The 21,765-nt window shown below is 59.1% G+C and overlaps 1 protein-coding gene across 1 annotated transcript; it reads right to left on the reverse strand.

Annotated features, from left to right (window-relative positions):
• Positions 1-9,495: 9,495 nt before the first annotated feature.
• On the reverse strand, positions 9,496-21,720 carry Tmem38a (transmembrane protein 38A; the record flags this gene model as incomplete). Its single annotated transcript, XM_005409502.2, is given in 6 exon segments — positions 9,496-10,620; positions 11,250-11,367; positions 11,819-11,906; positions 12,908-13,092; positions 13,165-13,321; positions 21,594-21,720. Coding segments are annotated over 6 exon segments (891 nt in total). The 3' UTR covers positions 9,496-10,401.
• Positions 21,721-21,765: the final 45 nt, after the last annotated feature.

The following is a 21,765-nucleotide window of genomic DNA, read 5'->3' on the forward strand; positions in this document are numbered from 1 at the left end:
GGGCAGCGGCCCAGGCAGGCCGTGGAGCAGCCGCCGGCGGGTACCCGGGCTGAGGGACCCCCCGCAGCTCATGCTGCCACCCCTCAGTCTCAGGACTGCGGCGGGGCAGCCATCGGGGGCTTGGTGACCCACAGGTCCTGCCCCTTCCCACGCCCGGGCCCGGGCCAGAGGGGACAAGCGCGGGGCACCGGCTGGTCCTGGAGCGTCGCCCGCTCCGCCCGCAGCCGCCTCAGCTCCTGCTGAGCAAGGCTCAGCGTCACCACGGCAACTCTGGCCTCCCGTGGGGCCGGGACTGCCAGGCCCTGGGCACGGGTCCCCAGGGTCACTGAGCCGGCAGGGCACAGGGCGCGGGGGTGCGGGGCTGCGCCCGGGGGCAGCGGTGGGTGCGTGCTGGGTGGACCGTGGGTCCCGTGCCCCTCCAGGTCAGTGCCAGAGGTCCCAGTGCCACCAGCACCACCCCTGCCTGGCGCCCTCGCGGTGGGAGACTCTGACGCTGTCGCCCGCGGGGACACCCCGGCACCTGGGGGCCGGGCGTGGAGTCCAACACCGGGATGCACCCCTGCCGCAGAGGGGTCAGCCTTTCCCCGAGTGTCAGCCGGCAAGGGACCTGCTGGAGGAGGCAGCCCTGCTTCAGCTCAGCTCCCCGACCTGCAGGATGCGGGCGCCCGGGACCCGGGTCCCCACTCTGGCAGGGGCGGCACGTCTCGCCAAGACAGGCCCTTTTGGTTAAGGTCACCAAAGCCACGCACTGGGCCAGGCGTGGCGGGGATGCCTGTCATCCCAGCCCCTGAGAGGCTGAGGCAGGAGGAGCCCGTGTGTCTGTGGCCAGCCTGGGCTACAGAGCCAGACACTCTCTCCCCATCTCCCGGCAGCACCTGCTTGGTGCCTGGCTGGTCCCCGCTTCCTCCTTTGCGGGGCCCGGACGCTGCCTGTGACGTGCACCCGCTGGCTCTGCATTCCTCGCCCACACTGCCTCAGTCTCCGCCTGAGGACACAGGCAGGTCACTCTTGGGGGGGGTCTATCTTGCTCGGTGCCTGGTTCTACTCACCAGAGGTCACCAAATGTCAAGAATGTCCCCTCTGCGACAGCCATGAACACCACCAAACTCACCCCTGCTTAACCCTTGATCCAGCACAGCTGGCTCATTTCGGCCCCAGGACCTTTGCTTGTGCTGTGCCCAGGCTCTTTCCCTGTGTCCTCTTGTGTCATCTGCATTTCAGATTCCCTGCCACCTCCAAGCGGCTCTGCCTTTTGTCCCACAGCTCGGGGTCCCCCAGCTGTGCTCTGGGCCATTTGCGCCTATGAATCTGCCTGGCACTCACCACCACTGCCATCTTACTTGTTGGCTTTTTGGCTCCTGCCCCAGTGCAGGAGTCCCGTGGATGCTGTGGTCAGCGTGCCTGGTGCCCTGGAGGGGCCCTGGAAGCACCGTTCCTGCTGTGGGTCAACAGAGGCGCCTGTCCCGTCGGGCACCTGTGCCCCAAGCATCATAAAGGACACAGCCCTGTGCGGTGCTGCCTCCGGCTCCCCAGGGGCTCCAGGACCCCGCACACCGGCTGCTGGCCAATCTAGAACCTTTTGGGGAGCAGGTCTGCCCCCCAGAAGACAAGCTCCGGGAACTTCTGTCCGAGGTACTTTCCGGGTCCTCTGGGCCAGCTCCCCTGGCAACTGGTAATGAGGGAGACTGCAGCTTTCGGGTGCTTTTCAGACTGGCGGTGATCCGCTGTGAGCCCAGCTTCACGGTGCCCTGCAGCGAGGCCAGCGAGGGAGGCCTGGGGCGGCAGTGCCCCACCTGTAGTCAGGAAACCGAGCTTCCAGACCCGCTGCCTACCTCCACCTCGGTGTTGATCATGCGCCTGGGCCAGGGCCCTGTGCGTTGCCAAATGTTGATCAGCATCCCTGGCCCCCGCCGACCAGATGCCAGGCAAGGGGGCACATGCCTGAGATCTCAGCACTCGGGAGGCTGAGGCAGGAGGATCGCTGCGAGTTCGAGGCCAGCCTGAGCTACAAAGTGAGCTCAAGCCCAGCCTGAACTGCATAGCGAGACCCTGTCAAAAACAGACAAAACCAAACCAAAACAAAACTAAGCAGTCACCGTACAGCTTTGCTGTCCTTGTACGTGGCATTCATGTTATACTGAGTGCCCAAGTCGCCTGGCGATGAGGTCAAGTCCCCAGGGGGATCTCACAGGCCCTGCCCAGACTGCACCATGTTACAGAGAACTGAGGGGTGCAGGACCTGGGGGCCTTGGGGGCCGGATCCCTCCCCCAGGCACAGGGGACATCGGCTCCACCACAGCTGGGGAGAGGATGGCGCGGGAGGTGGGGGGCTCCTGGCACTGCAGCTCTACCTCTGTATCTGGGAGTTCCACAGCCCAAGAGTAAAATACCCAGTTTCTCTCTTTGTTTAGTTGCTTTCTCTCTTTTTTTTTTTGTCTTTCTGAGACAGGGTCTCACTATGTGGCCCAGTCCGGCCTGAACTCGAAGCGCTCTTCCTGCCTCAGCCTCCCTAGTGCTAGGATGTCAGGTGCGTGCAACCAGGTCATCACTGTCCAGAGCGGTCCTGGCGCCTCCCTCTTAGGGCTCGCTGCTTCCCCAAAGCGCTCGGGCTGCTCCGAAGAGCGGGGGAGTGCCGCCCTCTGCAGGCCGTCTTGGGAACTGCGGCAACGCAATTACACCTGGGAGCTGTGGCTCGGCCGCGGGCGGAGCCAAGGAATTGGGCGTGGCCTCGGGCGGAGCCGCTGAGGGGCGTGGCCTCGGGCGGGGCTGGCCGCGGTTAAACCAACCCGGCCCTGGAGATGAACCTTGTTTTCTTTCTCTAAACCGTGGTGCAGGGGTAAGGAACGTTCTCTTGCGGTATTTTCTTGAAAATGCAAATACGCGCAGGGCCTCAGCACAGAGCACGGCCTGCACCCGGGTGCCGCCCCCCACCGCCGCCCCCAGACAGACGGGACCGCACCGGAGGCAAGTGTGCCCTGGAGGGTGGGCCTCTTTATTAAAGTTTTCATATTTGAATGGGTTTTGTTGCACTCGCTTTGATCTTACAAATATTACTATTAAAGGGTTATTTGTGGGGCTGGGGATTTAGCTCAGTGGCAAAAGCGCCTGCCTGGCAAGCGCAAGGTCGTGAGTTCGGTTCCCGGTACTGGAGAAAAACCAATAAAAAAAAGACAAAAAAAAAGGGTTATTTGTCTTCCTCTCGTAACACCGTGAGTGCCACCCTCCGCTAACACAAGTATACAGTGGGAGGCTGAGGCAGGGGGATCGCTGTGAGTTCGAGGCCAGCCTGCACTACACCGTGAGTTCAAGGCCAGGCTCAACTGTAAATGAAACAAAACAAAAACAAAAACTCTAAGCAAAAAAAGCAGAAAAGAAACGTCGGCAGCAATATTGGAAGGTGGTAGGGCCTTTAAGAGGCGGCAGGAAGTGAGGTCATGGGGGTGGGCTGGAGGGCCTGGTGGGTCCCTGGTTCCTCGCCTACGTCCCCTGCTTCGGCCAACAGCGCCGCTGGGTAACACGGACAGAAGCTTCACAAGCCATGAGCCTAACAAAGCTTTGCTCCTATAAGTCCTTTGCCCTAAGGACGTTGTCATAGCAACAGGACTGCTGAGGTAAGCATGGGACGCACCAGGCTTCGGCAAGTGTTTGCTGACCTCCATGCTACAATGTTTGGGGCCCCCATATTATAGTTTCTTAAACTTTGTTTTTTGGTACTGGGACTCAAACTCAGGACTTTGCGCTTGCCAAGCAAGGTGCTGTGCCGCTGAACTATATCACCAGCCCCCCCTCCTTTTTTTTTCTTTTGAGGCAGGGTCTCCCTGTGTAGCCGAGGCTGGCCTCAAAACTCCCAGGGATACTTGTGCCTCAGCCTCCAGAGTGCTGGAATGACAGGTGTGTGCCACTATGCCCAGCTATTTTTTTGCTTGAGACAGGGTCTTCCTATGTTGTTATGGTTTGTGTTGAGATGTCCCCCAAAGCCTCGTTTAGTCATGGGGTGGGCTTCTAGAGTTCGTGCTTGATCCGTGGTCCAATGCTGGGATTATGGGTGTGAGTGCCACACCCCCCCTAGGGTGGGTCGCCTGCATACATTATAATGGAGGGAAAGAGGCTTGCTCCCCCTTTGCTCTTGTTGCTTTTGCTGTTTTCCGCCACCATGAACTGTTGTCCTCTGCCAAGTGCCACCCTGCCTTGGAGCCAGCTGAGTATGGACTGAAACCTCCACAGACTATGAGCTAAATAAACCTTTCCATCATTAATTCTGGGCATCGGGTATTTTGTCTCAGCAACGAGAGAAAAGTAACCAAGACATATGTAGTTCTGGCTGGCCTTGATGTTGTGGCAATCCTTCTGCCTCAGCCTCCTGAATGTTGGGATTAGAGGTGTGTGCCAGCACACAGGGCTAGGATTATGGTTTTTATAAAAAGAGGAAGGGCCCGGGATCTTTCCCGCTCTCTGCTGTCTCCAGACACCAACTCTGGCTGACCCTGATCCTGACCTTGATCTCTGGCTTCCTGCACTCCAGAACTGGGAGCATAAGTGTTGGTGAGCCACGCAGGATCCTGTAAATGATATAGCAGCCTGTGCTAGAGTTCTCCAGAAAACAAGGCAAAAACAATAAGATGGACACTGATGTGTAGCAGAATCATTAGAGGGGATCAGTTCATGGCTGTGTGCCAATAAAACTTTATTTACAAATATAAGTGGGGGGCCAGATTTTTCCTTTTACTTTTCTTGTTTTGCACAGCTGAGGATGAAAACCCAAGGCTGCCACTGTGCTATGTCCCAGCCCTGGGGGCCAGATTTAGTCCATGTTTAGCTACCCTTGACCTAATCCAGTAGCTCCCCTTGTACAGGCGGGCTCAGCCATCCTCCCTGCCAGCAAGGAGCAGAATTGGGGCTGCCCGCGTCCTGTCTGTGTGCCTGCACTCTGACCCCTCTGCTGGCTTGCATGGGCTCAGTTTGATGTTTATTTCTGCCACGGATGGGTTGGGGCGGTCCCAGATGTAAACCCCTCACCTTAACGCTAACTGCCATGCCGGCTGGAGTTGCTGGTCCTGGGGAAGGCGTTTGGTGGGACGTCCTTCAGGACAACCAAGGGAAATGCAGGCTTCTCGGGGAGAATCAGACCGGTCCGCATCGGCACTGGGAGCACACGGGACCTTAACTCTGTCCCCCGAGAGCAACATCTGCCTGACACCCGCCCCTCTGACTGTGGGGACTCCTTGTTTCTCTTTTCAGGGCTGGCCTGGAGCCCGGGGCCTCACGCGCGCTACACCAGCGCTCGCCCCTGAGCAGCATCCCAGGCACTTTTGATTTTTTATTTTGACACAGGGTCTCACTAAGCTGCCCAGGCTGAGCTCAGAATTGTGATCCTCCTGCCTCAGCCTCCCAATTGCTAGGATCACAGGGGCGGGCCACTGCACCAGACGTAAACCTCAGTTTTGTTCCGTAAAATGAAGGTGAGAAGCTGCTGCGTGTGAGCTGCCTGCTCGTGGGCGCCGTCCGGGCTGGATTTGTTTGGGGGACGTGGCGGGGGGCTTCCAGCATGACTGGGCCGTCCCGGCTGCTGGCTGTTGTCGCGCTCCCCTGAGACCTGACTCCCAGGCCCCGCCGTCTGCCAGCGCAGGCGCTGTTCTCAGGTCGGCGCCGCGGCCCTGGCAAACACGGGACACCGTAGGGAAGACAGAGGGAGCTCGGAGACTTGCAGACACCGGGACAGCTGAAGGCCGTCACACCGCGAGCCGCAGGGCTCGGCCGCCGAGGCATGAGGCGCCCGAGAACGCTGACCGCCGAGGCCCCCTACGATCCTTCCGTCCGATGCCCCTTGCCTTCTTCCCTGCCCTGTGAAAAATCCCGCCTCTCGTTGCTCCTGACGCGGCCTTTTGCCCTCCGCCCGCCTGCCCGCACCCAGGCGCGACGCTTGCCACACCGCGCTGCCTTCACCCACCCCAGAGGTCCCGCCTCGCCTGTCCTCACAGCTCTCACCTCCCCGAGCCATCGCTGCCCACGGGGCAGACACTGGGGTCGCCTCTAGATGTGACCCATTCCTCCCCCGCCATGAGCCGGAGGCCCGCAGTGGGCCCGGGAGATTATCGTGGCGCTGAGAGGCTCTGCTGCCTGGGACACTGTGGCGGTCGCTCGGTCCCTGCCTGTTGGGGGACCCTGGTGCACACAGACCCACGGCACTTGGGTCTTACAAAAGCACAGGGCCACGTGGAGCCAGGCCGCATGCTGGTCATCCCCGCTACCCAGGAGGCTGAGGCAGGAGGATTGAGAGTTCAAGGTCTGCCTGGGTAACTTAGCAAGAGTCTGTCTCAAAATAAAAAACGTTTAAAAAGGTCCTGGATGTAGCTCACTGGTACAGTGTCCCTAAATTCTATGTCTTCTACCAAAAAAACCACAAACAAAAGGACAATCAGATGATGATGGACATTACCTCTTACTGATAATGACAAATGATGTTACAGCCCTATGTATTCACTTATTTAGTTGCTTTCTGGGCTGGCCTTGAAGGTGCAGTCCTCCTACCTCAGCCTTCCAGAGTGTTAGTGTTACAGAGAGCTAAGTCATCTAGAAATATTCTAGGCAGTCAGGGCTGGGCCTTCAGAAGTCAGTGTAAAAGACAACCGTGAAGCTGGGCGTGGTGGCGCACGCCTGTAATCCCAGCACTTGGGAGGCTGAGGCAGGAGGATCTTTGCAAGACCAGCCTGGGCTGCAAAGTGAGGTGAAGGCCAGCCTGAACTGCATAGTGAGACCCTGTCTCAAAATGACAAAAGAAAAAAAAGAAGACAACCGTGGCTGAACTCACTGAAGGTCAGGCCTCAGGACAGAGAAAGGACAATCCCACATCCTTCCCCTAGGGATGGACAGCCGTGATTGATATTCTAAAAAGGCACCAGTCCCCTTGGGTGGGGGACCAACCTCCCTTCCTGGAAAGGCCCCTGTTGTTTCCCACAGGTTTGCTACAAGACTTGCTTCCCCATTTATCAGCACTGCCTGAGCGACTATCCTCATCATCTCATTGGTTCACCAGTCTTTCCCACATGATTCCCCATTGGATCAGTGTTACTACGTGTAATCTTATTGGTTGATTGTAGTTTTTCTGGCTTAGCCCCGCCTCACCTTGTAGTTTTGCTCTAGAAACCTTCGGGAAGCTAGGCCCAGGGACCCCTTCCGTCTCTCCCAGACAGAAGCGTTCTCCCGACCCCCTAAGTATTCTCTGCTCGTCGCCTGTTGCTCCTAGCACTCCCTGGTTCTAGTGAATGTGAACTCGGCGTATTGGACACCCAGCATCCGGCAGGCGGGGAGCTGCGATGTTCCCGGGTGTTACTGCAATGTTCGGAGGTCCTGTACCATCCCGTGTCGCTAGGGTGACAGGTGTGTGCTGCCTGTTTAGTGCGCTGTTTTGATTGTTATTTATATATTTATTGTCATTCTTATGGTGCCACATTTTTTAATACTCTTTTTTAATGTTCATACTTTTTGCCGTGGGGGGGGGGGCCGCAGGGATCGAACTCAGGACCTTGCACTTGCCAGGCAGGCGCTGTGCCAGTGAGCTACATCCCCACCCCTGGGGCTATATATTTTTTTTTTTTTTTTTTTTGTCTTTTTGATACAGAGTCTGGCTGTGCAGTTCAGGCGGGTCTTGAGCTTTGTAGCCCAGGCTGGTCTTGAACTCGCAGCGATCCTCCTGCCTCAGCCTCCCCAGTGCTGGGATTACAGGCGTGCGCCACCACGCCCAGCTCGTATTTTTGTTCTTGATTTCTTTTGTGCTGCTTCTACTCACAGGAACAAGTTTGCCGCAGAGACCTGAGCAGCTCAGGCAGGTCCCTGGGGGATGGCCATTGTCCCAGCACTATCTTCTCCCTGACGACCGCCCAGGGGACAATCTAGAGGCCCTGGTGACTTTAATATAAATTCTGACCTTGCACAGGTCTAGGCGAGTGTGTGTGTGTTAACAAAAAAGCTTAAACCAGACACGGTGGCTTAATCCTGTAATCCCAGTATTCGGGAGGCTGAGGCAGGAGGATCAATGCAAATTTGAGACCAGCCTGGGCTACGTAGGGAGACCCTGTCTCAAAACAAAAAACAAAAAAACAAACAAAAGTTTAGTTTTTTCATTTTGAGACAGGTCTCGCTAAATTGCCGAGGCAGAACTCAAATTTGCAATCCTACCTTAGCCTCCCTGAGTGCTGGGGTCACACACAGGTGCCCTCAAGTCCGGGATACCCAGCCTGGCTCCGGAGCTAAAATCAGCCGGGATTTGAGCGGGCCCTGGCGCCGGCACACCCACAGGTGGCAGAGGCTCGACATGGCGTGCCGCTTGCGGGCGGCTTCCCAGAGTAGGCCAGGCAGCTCTTCCCGTGCAGTCTTCTCACAGCCAGTGCGGCCCGGGCCTGTCCACCGCGGCCGCCGCCTCACAGCCCAGGCTGGCCAGGCCTGGGGCGCGTGTGTGTCCGTCTCCCCATCAGCAATGAAGCTGTGGCTGCGGGGAGGCTGGGGGCCTGACCCTGGGCACAGGACGCATGCCTGTCATCCCAGCTCCTCAGGAGGCTGAGGCAGGAGGGGGCAAGCTTGAGTTCAGCCTGGCCAACTTAGTGAGACCCTGTCTCAAAATAAAATAAAGGCTGGGGTGGGACTTGGTGGTAGGCATTGGCCTGGCATGTGTGAGGCCAGCACACAAGCACCACAGCACCACAAAGAAAAAGCGGGGAAAGGGCCGTGAGTGGGGGGGCAGGGGAATACACAGAAGTGGGACTGCGGGATCCTGTTGTAATTCTGTGTAATTTCTTGAGGAACCAGATTAGTGAGTCTTGAGGGCTTTTTGTATGTTCTGGATACTCATCCACTGTCAGATGCACCACCTGTGGGGGTTTTGATTTGGAGGGTATTTGTTTGAGACAGGGTCTGGCTATGTGGCCCAGGGCAATCCTCCTGCCTCAGCCTCCTGAGTGCTGGGATTACAGGCCTGCACCACCACACCCCACCAACTTTCTTTCTCTACAAGGTGCTCTGCTCTGACCGTTTGCACCCCTAGAATCGTGCGTTGGGACACAGCACTGAAGCGGGGAGCTTGGGGAGGAGATCGTCATAGATGGGATCAACCCAGCGTGGGTTAACTGGGTGCTCAAGAGAGTGGCTTTGTTACCAAAGTGACCTCTGCCAGGTGTGGTAGTTCATCCCTGGGATTCCAGCATGCTGGGAGGCTGAGGCAGGAAGATCACAAGTTAGAGCATTGCCTGGGCAACTTAGGGAGACTCTGTCTTAAAATAAAAAGGATTTCTGAAAAACAAAAACAAACACAAAACCTTCCGGCCTTCCTCAGGCACCCAGACTGCAGGGTTTTGCTGCAGCCCCAGAACAATGACCAGGCAGGGTCCCCAGTGAACTCGGCAAACCCCGCCCCATCTCTGAAAACTCAAATCTGCTCCACCTCAGCCCCTTCGGTCCTGTGTCCTCGAAGCCCTGCCACGTTGCCGGCCGGAACCAGAGCACTGAAGGGTCCATTCACAGCGGGTTTATTGGTTGGTTTGGCTGGGACGGGCACTCACGAGGAAAAGACAGGCTGCGAGGCCGCCGGGGGTCGCTGGGGCAAGGCACTTTCCGACACCAGGACCCCGCGCGCCCCCGACAGCCGAGAGGAGGGCGCTGCCGTCTCCCTGCTCACTGCCACCCCTCTGCTCCCAGAGTAGGTTCAGGGTGTTTCACGAGTGACTCAAGGAGCCGCAGCGAAGCATGCGTGAGAGCCGATGCTCCGGGCTCAAAGGCAGAGCCGGAGCTTGGAAGCCCCACACCACTGGCCACGTTTCTTTGGTTTGGGGGCACCTTGGCCTCTCCAGTCCGGCCTAGAGCCCTTCTCTGGCCATCTTCCCAGCAGCCCTCTGTGCAGGGCAGGACAGAGGTCTCCGCTGCCATACAGCTGGGGAGCAGGAGCCTCAGAGATGGGTAGCAACCTGCCCGGGACGCCCAGCAGCCCCGGCCCTGGAGCCCGGGCCAGAAGGGGCTTTGAAACCTCTGCCCCGGGTCGCAGCGGGCACGCAGGCGGCGGCGCCGACGGAGCGGAGTGAGCGCCCCTCAGAGTCTTGGAGCCAAGAACCAACTTCAGGGCCAGGACGCAGCTCAGCAGCGCAGCGCCCGCCTGCCCAGCGCAAAGCCCTGAGTTCAATTCCTGGTACCAAAAAAGAAAAAAGCCCCTTAAAAAAGCCATTCCAGAGGAAAATGAAACAGACCAGGAACATCTTGGCCAGGGCTGTGGCTGGAGCCGGGGGGAGCCCGTGAGCCCCCAGAGCTGGGACTCTGGGGCCCGGGAGGAGGACACACCCCTCTCACTGCACCCCGCCCTGGGGGCCACGGCCGAGGTACCAGGAGGCTGAGGCTGCTGCGGAGCCCTCTGGGCCGCCCCTAATCCGCCTTCTTGGTCTTCTTCTTCCGGGACCCCTCGCCCAGCTCCTCCTTGGTCTTGGCCGGCGGGCAGTGCTGGGGGCCGGGGCCTCCACCGTGCGGGCCGCCATGGTTGTCATGGTGGTCGCCGGCCCAGCCCGTCCCAAACAGCACGGGGCACATATAGCCCTCCAGGACGTCGAATGGGGACCCGTGGGAGTGGGTGGCCGTCAGAAACACCTGGCGCGGGGGGCGGGGACAGAGAGGGAAACGAGGGAGAGGCAAAGGGGACAGAAGTCAGTGAGGCCAGGTGGAGGGGAGGTCCGGCCCCCACAGGCCTGGCGGGGTGCCTGCCGCGCTGCCCCTGGGGTCCACACGGGCCGGTGAGGGCGGCGCAGCCCCTGTGCAGTCCCCAGCAGTGCTGGCCGGTTTTCCTTTCATGGTACTTTATTGTGAGACTGGGGACGGAACCCGGGCCTCATGCTGAGCTCCGCCCCCACCTCCCTGTGTCTTGATTTGGAGACAGGGTCTTGATAAGTTCCTCAGTTCCCTAGGCTGGCCTCAGCCTCCCAGAGGGCTGGGATTATAGGTGTGTGCCACCCCGCCTGGCTGGCCCCAAACTTAGTCCTCCAGAACCATGGGGGATGAGCCTGTCACTGTTAGGCCACCTAGTGTGCAGGGCCCTGCACTGCCGACCCTCAGGGCCTGATGTGGGCATGGGGTCGGGAGTGGGGTGGGGGGCAGGCTCCGCCCTCTGTGGGCGCTCCTCCTCTGTCCCCATCCCAAAGGGCCCCATCCCACAGGACTGCCCTCTGTGGGCGCTCCTCCTCTGTCCCCATCCCACAGGAGGCTGAGGCAGGAAGGCTCACCTTACAAGACACCATGAACATGGTGAAGAGGAAGACGAGGGTGGCCCTGGACACGGGCAGCCAGCGCGTCTGCTGCAGGGTGAAGAGCACGGCCCCGTACAGGCTGGCCTTGCTCGGGCTGTTGGGGGGGGCCGTGTCACCGGTGCCACCGCAGCGCACCCCGTCCCACACCCAGGCGGCATCCCCACGCCACCACCCGCCTGCCTGCCTTCTGCTTTTCCTGGCGCTGGGGCCGGAAGCCGGGGCCTCACAGGGGCCGGGCAAGCGCTCACCCCCGAGCCGCGCTGCGAGTCTTCTTATTCTGAGCAGGGTCTTGCTGAGCCGCGGGGCAGGGCTGGCGCGTGTGAGTGTGCTGCTCGCAGCCCACGCTCTGGGCCCCCCGGCAGCTCCGTCCCTTGTTCCCCGCACAGCCTGCACCCCAGCCCTCAGCCCCGGAACCACCACTGTGCCGGCCCGCCAGCCGCTGTCCAGAGGTTCTTCCTAGCCTGACAACGCCTGCTCATGCCTCACCGTCTAACCCGTGCCCCCTCCCAGCCCTGGCCTCCGGGCCAGTCCTCGGCCACACTCACAAGGACATGTGCAGAATCTCGTTGGTCTCCGGCTTCCAGACCCCACGCACCAGCTGCTCGAAGTTGGCCATGAGGGCGACGCCAGACCCTGCGGGGAAGGGTGCTGGTGAGCAGGCCGCTGAGGCCCTGACCTTGCAGAGGACGCAGGGCCTGGGCAGCCCTGTCCCTTTCAGCGGGGAAACGGAGGCTCCAGCGACGGAGCTGCCACGTTCGGAGCCAGGCCAGCATGAAGGGACAGGCCCGTCCCCGCCCGCCCCGGGGGCGGGTCCGAAGCTTGACTGCTGCCTGACGCCCACCCGCACAGGACGCGCCCTCCTCCCGGGTCCACCTGGTCCCGGGCACCCCAAGAGCTGAGGACACGCCCTCCGGAACCAGGGTCAAAGCTGCACTCCTCTCGCCGTGCAGGGGCTTTCTGGGCAGTCTGTCCTCTGGGAGGCATCCAGCAACGTCCACGGACACTGGCAGCTGTCGCAGCTGGGGGATGCTGCTGGCATTGAGCAGGAGGGACACGCGCTTCCCCCAGGAAGAGATGGCCCAACCCCAGCGTCAGCGGTTCCACGGGCGCCGTGGCTCCCTGGAGGGGGACTCGGGGTCCCCTCTCTTTGGGGACAGAAAGCAGTTTTTAGCACCTGTCTGAACCTTTCTTCCTGGACTTCCTGTTACTCCTTGGGAGACTTCTCCAGGGATGAAGGTGGGGTTGCTCTTCACTCCTAGCTTCTGCCAGCATTTTTGTTTTGCTTTGTTTTTTGATTGTTTGAGACAGGGTCTCACTATGTAGCCCAGGTTGGCTTCGAGCTCACAGTAATCCTCCTGTCTCAGCCTCCTGAAGGCTGGGATGATGGGGATGTTGCTTTGTTGGCGGCATTCAGTGATGTCTAGGGTGTTTCACAAGGCACTCAGGGGATCAAATGGAGGCCCAGGGGTGCTGCTGAGGGTCCCACCATGCATGCTGGCTCTTGCTGTGTCCCTGCCATCCTGTGGACGGGACCCTAGATGCTAGCTGGGTCCTGGCTCACAAGGAGGCCCGGCACGAACAGTGGTCGGTGTCCACCCAGTGGGGCATCCCTCTCCGGTCCCCGTCCCGCTTACCTTTGACCCAGCCAGTGGCGATCATAATGAACCAGCCGTGGTGGTAGTGGTGGTGGGCGTGGTGGATGCCCACTGCGATCTTGCGGACCCGCACCACCTCCTTCATGGCCACGAAGACCAGCTTGACCGGCAGGAAGCTCACGCACTTGTAGAAGAGGTCGAGCGGGCAGAAGAAGGTCAGGTACCTGGGGAGGCCGGGTGAGGTCGGAGGTGGCCGGCTGTGTCCCCTCCCCGCCCCGCCCTGTGGGCGCCCTTACCACACAGCCGAGGCCAGCAGCACGCTGGCGCTGTTGCTGAAGTAGTCGATCACGGGCTCCCCGAGCAGCAGGTCGGCCAGGATGTAGCTGCCGAAGCAGTGCAGCATGGCGCACAGCCAGGACGCGGCGGGGTGGCGGCGGGACAGCTCCACGGCGCCTGCGGAAGCACATCCCCGGCACTGTCACCGCAGGCCAGCGGCCGGTGGTGTCCCCACGCACCCTCCCGCACGCCCAACGCCGGGGCCAGGGTGTTGGCGACTTAGAGGAAGGAGCAAGGCCCACGCGGGCACCGGGGCTGCACAGGGGCACGGCGGGCGAGGGCCTCTGTGCCACACGCAGGGGTGGCCACGACGGTGGTGCCCTCACGCTGGCCGGGGCCTCCCAGAAGCATTCCCAGGAGACCCAAGCCCCACAGCACCAGCAGAGCGGTGGTGCGTGTGCACACGCGTGTGCAGTAGTGGGCCTGAACGCGGGGCCTTTGCACCGAGCTGCACCGCCAGCCCAGGTCTCACTGTGTAGCCCAAGCTGGCCTTGAACTCGCCGGAGCCTCCTGCCGCAGGCCCCACAGGGCTGGGACTACAGGACCCAGCACCCCATCGCCTTCCCACCATCCTTTCCTTGAGGTGGTTCAGTTAGGCTCTGGGGCGGAGCCTCCCTCCTCGGAGGATTAGTGCCCTCAGGCCCGCGATGACCCAAACTGCAACCCCAAACCCACTTATTTATCACAAAGTGCCAACGCTGCACTTACACCTGAATCCTGAGGTTTCAGGTTAACTCATACATGCATGTCTTAAAAGAAAACAACATGCGTGCCATAGGTTCACCTCCACTGCCTTAAAGACCCGTGACGCCTGTGCCTGCTGTCCACCCGGGGGCACCGAGGCGGGCACAGGCCCCCGCTGAATCAACCACCCCACCGCCGCAGCCCCGACCTCAGCCTTCCAGCCTCTGCGGCGGGGACAAACCCCGGGGTTGATCACCACCCCGCTGGGCGGGCGCTGTTACAGCACGGGGCGGAGGAGCCCCTGCCATGTACCGCGGTGCCGGCCATCCCAGGGCTCCAGCCCGGTAAACAGGGGGGGCAGGCGAACTTAGGGGGCACTGTGGGGGCGGGTCCTGACGGTTCACGGTCTAGCGGCTCTTTTGCTTTCTTTCCTTCTCTCCCTCTTCCCTGTGGAGGAGACCACTCCAGCACCTGCAGATGCAGAGGGCAGCAGCGGACGTGAGCAGGCGCGGGTGCCCTGGCCACGCGGGGGAGATCAGAGACGGCGACTTTTCTGCGATCCTGGGCCCCCAATTATTCATGTGCCCACCCTGTGGCACTGTTGGGAGGGGTGGAGCCTTTAAGGGGCGGGGCCTACGGGAGGTTGTCAGGTTGGGGCGTGGCTTAGAGGCGTATGGGGCGTGGCCCTCCCTCTTCCTCTGAGCGTGCCTGCGCAGAGGCTCTGAGGCCCTATCCTGATAAACCTTTCCTCCTCTCACCTGACTGGCCTGGGTGTCCTCACGGTGATGCACCCAGCACTTCCACTCCTTGCAGGTGCTGAGGGGACTGCAGGAGGGGTTATACCAGCAGAAAAGTGACGTCTAAGCCGGGTGGCACACACCCACCATGCCAGCACTCTGGAAGGCTGAGGCAGGAGGATCACAAGTTCCAGCCCAGACTGTGTCCCGGACAGGGGACTCCATAGGGGCAGGGACCGGGTGGTGCCGCTGGAGGTCGGGGTGGGGGTGGGGTGGTGGAAGCATTCTGGATTTATATACAGCCAACCCTCGGCTCTTCAGGGTGAGCCCTCACGCCTGTGGAAGGACGCGGCTCCTGGGTCTCCAATGCTGTCCCGGTACACGACCCTCCCATCCACTCTGGTTTTCGGCAGTGAGTTTGGAGCCCGGGACTTGCACATGCTAAGCAGCGCTCACCACCCACCTCCACCCCAGCCCGGCCGCAGGCTTCAGCCACTTCCGCCTGGGGGAGGGCACGAAGCACAGCAACAGCGGCTGTGCGCGCTGCTTAGGGAAACACGACAAGAAATGAAGTCCGGACAGACTTAGCTCAGACCCAATCTGTCAGCTTTAGTCTTTCTCTTTGCCGGTAAGGCCTTGCTCTAGTCCAGGCTGGACTTGAACTCACTACAAAGCCCAGACTGGCTTCAAACTTGCAGCAATGCTCCTGCCTGCCTCAGCCTCCTAAGTGCTGGGAATACAGGCCTGTGCCACCACACCCAGCTCTGCCGAATATTTTCCAGCCATGGCTGGTCCAATTCCAAGATGCAGAACCCATAGAATTTCTGTGCGGCCTCGTTTACTAACCAGGTTTTCAAGGGTAAGGCTCATCTTCACCACTGTGTAGTACTCTGCCATAAGAAGAGATGCAATTTATGCCCCCTCCAGAGTACAGCTTATGGTCAGCACACAACCCGGACACAAGCAACCAGCACCTCTTCATGTCTCTGCTCCACACCCAGCTGCCACACGAGCTCGGACTCAACTACTCTCTCTCCGTGTCAGGTGGGGACTGTGTTACCCACCCTTCCCTGCCTCAGAGCTAGTGGAGACTGGGGTGCCATTCCCTCCCCTCCCCATACCTCAAGGTCTTTGGCTAAGAAGCACAACCCTCCCTCCCTTCCTGTCCGGGCTTTCTATTTAAACTGGCTTGGGCTGGGTTAATCCTCTCAGCAGCTGCCAGGTCTGTGGGGCGGGGCTGGGCAATGCACCCATCTTCTGCAGAAATGGATACTTTGTATCTAAAAATAACTCCCAGGGGTGAGAGCCTGCCAGGGTCTTCCTTTTGCCCTTGGGGATCACTCTGGGTCCAGCTGGGGCTGGGGGGGTGCAGCTTGCAGTCCTGATAAGCTCTGACCAGAAGGCTCCTGGGTGTGTCCCGTGAGCAAACCCTGGCATCAAAGTCACATGGCCAGAGCCACCTGTACATCCTGCATCTGGGAGGCTGAGGCAGGAGGCTACCATGTTTAAGTCTGGCCTGGACAGTTCAGTAGACTCTGTCTCATAAAGTAAAGGGCTAAGGACAGAGCTCAGTGGGAAGGTCCTGGGTCCAACCCCTCCGGTCCGCAAGTCCTGTGCCCCGGCGCTGGCTCTGCCGCTCGTTCTGGCGTGGCGCCGGGCAGAGAAAGTGCCCCGTCCCCAGCCTCGGTCTCCTGCTAAGCCGGGGGAACGTGCCCGCTTGCACAGCACTGGGATGAGCGAGGGTCCCCGCTGCTCAGAGGCGGCCGAGGGCACAGGCCTGCCCTAGGGAGCCCCATGCGGTGAGTGCGAGAAGCTGCCTAGCTCCAGAGCCCCGTGGCCCTTCGCGGGACTCGGCCCCTGGCAGGCCGGGCGGCCGGGAAGCGTCCACGGAGTGAGCGTAGGGCGCCCTCCCAAGGCCCTCCGCGTGCGCACGGGCGCGGTGCGCTGCCTTCGGGTACCCGACAGCGCGCTGTGCCCCGCTGGGCTTGGGGTGCGCTAGCTCCTGGAAGGAGGTGGTGTCTTGTGAAACCCGAGCGAACCTGGCCACGCCACCCCTGGTTCTGTTACCCCAGAGGGCTCCTGGGGGTTCTTAGCGAAGATGTGCGGGAGGGACCGCAGGATCCCAGGGAGCCGGGGAATTCCTGGGGCGGGCATTTGAGGAGGCGGAGTTTTCTTCTTGGTTTTCCGGGGTGGTGGGGGTGGAACCCGGGGCCTTGTGCGTGCCAGGCAAGTCTTGTCCCTCGCTGGGTGGACTTTCATTTCACAGGCTGGTGGTGCCAGGAACAGGGAGAAGGGTGAAGGGCAAAAGGGGCCCAAGTCCGAAGGGGAAGAGAGGGGTGTGCAGACTTGTAACACTGCTCTGAAGCCGGCAGACGGCCATGCCTGTCACCGCGGCGCTCACGGCGCTCGCACAGCCAAGGCAGGAGGACCGAGTTTGAGCCCAGCAGTGGCAATTTAGCGACTCAGTGAGCCCTGGTCTCACGATAAAAAATGAAAAGGGCTGGAGCTCAGTGCGAAGGACCTGGCTTCAATCCTCAGTACCAGAAAAACAAAACAAAGCAGAAGAGTCTACACAAGGAATTTCTAGGGCAGCGAAACCATCCTGTGTGACTCTGCAAGGTGGATGCGTGTGGATTCACACCGGCCAAAATCCGCAGACTGCAGCAAGCTGGGTGCAGCTCAGTGTGGAGCGCCCGCCCGCCACATGCAAGGCCTGGGTTCCATGCCCAGCGCCCCAAATGATGATGACTGTGCTGCTGTTCGCTGCTAAAGACCACTTCCCACTCTGCGGAGGCTGGTGGTACAGGCCTAGTGGGGCGCAGAGCCCGTGGGAAATCTGCACTTCAAAATCTGTCAGCTTTTAAATATGCTGTAGTCCTAAAACCGCTCTAAAGGGCTGGAGATAGAGCTCAGTGGCACAGCACCTGCCTGGCAAACACCAGGTCGTGAGTTTGATTTCCAGTACCAAAAAAACCCAAAAAACCTTGCTCTACAAAATAGTCTAGCTGGGCATGGTGGAGCACATCTGTGACGCAGAACTTGGGAGGCTGAGGCAGGAAGATCTCTGCAAGTTTGAAATCAGCCTGGGCTATGTAGTGAATTGAAGCCCAGCCTAAACTATGTAGCAAGACACACAGTCTCAAAAACAAAACAAAACAAAATAAAACCAAGAACAACAGCAACCAAGTCTGTTAACTTTAAAAAGAAAAAAAATGTTTGAACAGAATGTGTAGAGCCTTCTAGACACTCCTGGAACTGCAAATCTACATTCCTAGCCTCCTTGAAAAACAGCCCCAGCGGTGGCAGCCCCAGCCAGGAGGAGGTGGCTGGCTGGGTGTCATCCGGGGACATCTTCCTGGTTTCCCTTCTCAGCTGGCCTGGGCCAAGAGCCAGGGGAGCTAAGGGTTCCCACACCAAGGCCTGGGACACTTTTGTTGTCATTACTGTGGGTCTGGGTGTTGCTGGTGACCATGGTGATGCTGTGGAACCCTTGAAATACTCAGGACAGCACCACCCCACTGCCTAGCGTGGACAGGGAAAACACTGGTGTGGAGAATCAGTTCTTATCTGGGGAAGTTCCAAAAATACACCTGGCCCTCTGCACCTGTGGGATCCGCAGCAAAGAGTCAACCACCTCAGGTGGAAAATATCCCGAAAACTGTGCCCACCTGTATTCAACATGTATGGGAGTTTTTCCAGAGCAAATCCCTATGCCGAGGATATAGCTCAGCCGCGTAAGTGCTTTGCCTGGCTTAAACCTGAGGTCATGAGTTTGATTCCCGGTACAAAAAAAAAAAAAAAAAAGAGTGAGTCCCCAGGGCCACAGCGTAACACTTTTGCCCCGTGTGACACTGACACCCTGCATGCTGGAGCATCCTCGAGTCTGGTACTCACAGGTGTCCCAGAAGCACCACCCAGGGATGCTAGGGACCTCAGGATGCACGCAGACCCAACTCTGGTGACTGGTCCAAGTGATGCCTGGGTGGGAGGAGTCTTAAAAGTTGCCCGAGTTAGCCGGGTTTGAGGACTGTGGTCTGGAAGGTTCTTGAACGGGTAAGGGCTTAAGGTATCTGACCACTATTCACTCACTCATTCATTTATTCATTCTGTCATTCTTTTTTTTTTGTTTTGGTTTTTCTCCGGTACCGGGAACCGAACTCACGACCTTGCGCATGCCAGGCAGGTGCTTTTGCCGCTGAGCTAAATCCCCAGCCCCCCATTCTGTCATTCCTGTAAGCACGCACGCAGCACCCTGCTTCCTCCTTTCCCCCTGCCTGGAGCTGGGGCCCAGAGAGGCTCCAGGCTCCACCCTCCGTGCCCACCGAGTGCTCGGGTGGGGTACGCAGCGCCAGCTTCTCTTTGTGGCTAAGCGGGTCTTGAGCTTCAGCCCATCGGGAGTCACCTGGAGTCAAGGTTCAGGTACAGATGGGGGTTCGGCAGGTCGGGACAATGCCTGGACTCTGTACCTCTGTCCCACTCCCAGGTAACAGGGATGTGGGTGCCCCAGAAAGCCAGAGCGGAAAACGCCAGCGTCATGGGTACCACTTTCCCTGGAGCCTTCCAAATAAATGCACCCCCCCCCCCGTCCCAGGCCAAACCGCCCCCCCAAAACAAAAAAACAAAAAAAACCCCACCAAATAGCCAGGAAAGGTGCTGGGCTTGGTGGTACACACCTATCATCCCAGCACTCAGGATGCTGAGGCAGGAGAATCCCTGAAAGTTTGAGGCCAGCCTGGGCTACAGACTGAGTGGAAGGTCTGTCTAAACTGCATAGTGAGACCCTGTCTCCAAAAAAAACAGCCCGGAAAGGGTGTGTGGGATTCTTTGAGCAACGAACCTTCACAGAGAAGCAGAGCGAAGCTTGTGGAGGTGGAGGCACCAGTGTGATGTTTACCCCGTGCCAGGGGAAGAACTGACTCCCAGTTAGGAGATTACCTTCCCTTAAGCCAGCTTAGCTGTCAGCAGCCAGGGCCAGCTTCAGGGGGCCCTGGGCTCAGAAAGGCTCCAAACTCAGAAATTCTTTATTTCTGCCCAGGTTGTCATTCTGTACCTGGCCCTGAAAATTCTGCGCAATTGGTTGGTTTTTTGGGAGTAGTGGGAATAAACCCATGGCTTTGCACATGTTGGGCAAGTGATCCGGCACTGAACTACACCCCTAGCCCCTTCTACATTATTTTAAGACAGGGGCTTGCTAAATTGCCCAGGCTGGCCTCAAACTTGTGATTTTGTGACCCTCTTGCTTCAGACTCCAAAGTAACCTGGATTATAGGCTTGGGCCACTTCCTCTGGCTAGGCCTTGAAAATTGTACAGCTGGGACTGTGATCCCACATGGATTCTAAGAGGTATTTACAGACAGCCAGATGTGGTGGATCAAGCCTGCAATCCCAGCACTCTAGGAGGCTAAGACAGGGGGATGACAAATTGGGAGCCCAGCCTGGGCAACTTAGTGAGATCCTGTCTCAAAAAATTTTTCAAAAGTGGTGGGGATGAGGCTCAGTTGGAAGGTACTGTGTTCAGTCTGCAGTTACACACACTTACACACACACACTTGCAGAAGCGGAGCACCCACACCAAATGGGGTGGGGCAAACAGTGCAATCAGACACCTCATTCTGAGGTGCTGGGGAGGAACCCAGGTCCTCATGCATGCCAGGCAAAAGCTCCCCACTGAGAAAACCCACAGGCCAGGGATTTAGCTCAGTGGCGCAGCGTTCAGCTAGCAACCATAAGGCCATGAGTTTGATTCCCAGTACCCCCACACACAAAAAAGAGAAAACCTAAGGTGTGTCTGTGGGGCAGCCAGGCCTGAGAACTACTGCCTGACCTTTGGGACACTCTGGGCCAAGGCATTTTTGGTGCAGCCTCCTTTGTTTTAGATTTTCCGAAAGGTGCTGGCTTCTGCATCTGCCCCGGGCACTGGCAAAGGCCACCAGAAATTCTCCAGATAGGAAACAACAGCCCCAGGTTCAAGCCAGGGCACTACAAAGTTTATTCTGATTTGCAAAGCAACTGCTTCTTAAAAGATTAAAGAAACAGACTCTGGCAGGTGGGTAGGCAAAAATAGCACCTCTGTGCCTGACAGCAGACCATCTCGTTTGCATAAGAGCCTGCCCTCCGGTTTCCAAGTGTACGGTATAAATGCACACAACAGAACTCCGGAAGGGAGGGCACCAGTGAACTGTGACACGTTTTCGGCCTGTTTTAGTAAACAGAAGCGCTTGTCTTCATCACCTGAAAAGGAATAAAGCTGCTGCTACTAGAAGAGAGAAAGACTCAAGCTATTCCTGTTCTGAGATACAGCCACAGTTTACACCCAAGTGGGAGAAGGAGCTGCGAAGTCTTTTTTTATCTCAAGCTGAATTCTCCTGTCCCTTGCGAGAGCTGGTGAGCTCCAGTAGTTAAAACACGGGAAATGAACAAGAAGCATGTGCTGCTGGTGAACCCGGTATAAAAATAGAACGCGTTCCAAAGAGGCCATTTGTTCTCATTTTTAAAAAATGTTGAAAGGGAAGGGAAGCAGCCTGTCCTTTCTCCTGCGGTTCCCCAGGGGGTCTTGGGCTGGGAACCAGGCTGGCCCCGCGTCACCCAGCCAGGTGGAAAGGATCCGGGAGTGGAAAGGATCCCAGGCCGGGTTGGAAGGATTCCCACGGCGCTGGGCGCGGAGATCCTGCGAGGGGCACGTAGGGGGACAGGAGGGAACGCCGGTGTCACTTTTCCGAACCTGATCGCGGCCACCAGCGCACAGGCCTTATATAGACATCGGCAGGCGCGGCGCGCGTGCCAAGGGCGCCGGGAAAGGTCACTCAGGGGCGGCGGGGACCTGGACACGTCTCCATGCGTGCGCCCCAATCCACGCACCCCCACGCGCGCCCCGGGGCGAACCCACCATGGCCGCGAGACCGCTCGCCCAGCGCCCCGCGCCTATCCCGCCCCCGCCCCGCGCCAGCCGCCTGGCCCCGGAGACTCACCCGGCTCATACTTGAGGTAGAGAAGGGAGACGATGAAGTAACTGAGGTCGAAGACGGGGAAGAGCGGCACGCGGGAGAAGCTGAGCGCCAGCTCGCCCAGGCTCAGCGCCGACAGCAGCTCCATGGCAATCGCCCGCCCGCCGCCGCCGCCGCCGCCGGGTGACAGCCGGGC

The sequence above is a fragment of the Chinchilla lanigera genome, unplaced genomic scaffold (genome assembly GCF_000276665.1).
Source record: "Chinchilla lanigera isolate Chin_1 unplaced genomic scaffold, ChiLan1.0 scaffold00123, whole genome shotgun sequence".
Classification (NCBI taxonomy): domain Eukaryota; kingdom Metazoa; phylum Chordata; class Mammalia; order Rodentia; family Chinchillidae; genus Chinchilla; species Chinchilla lanigera.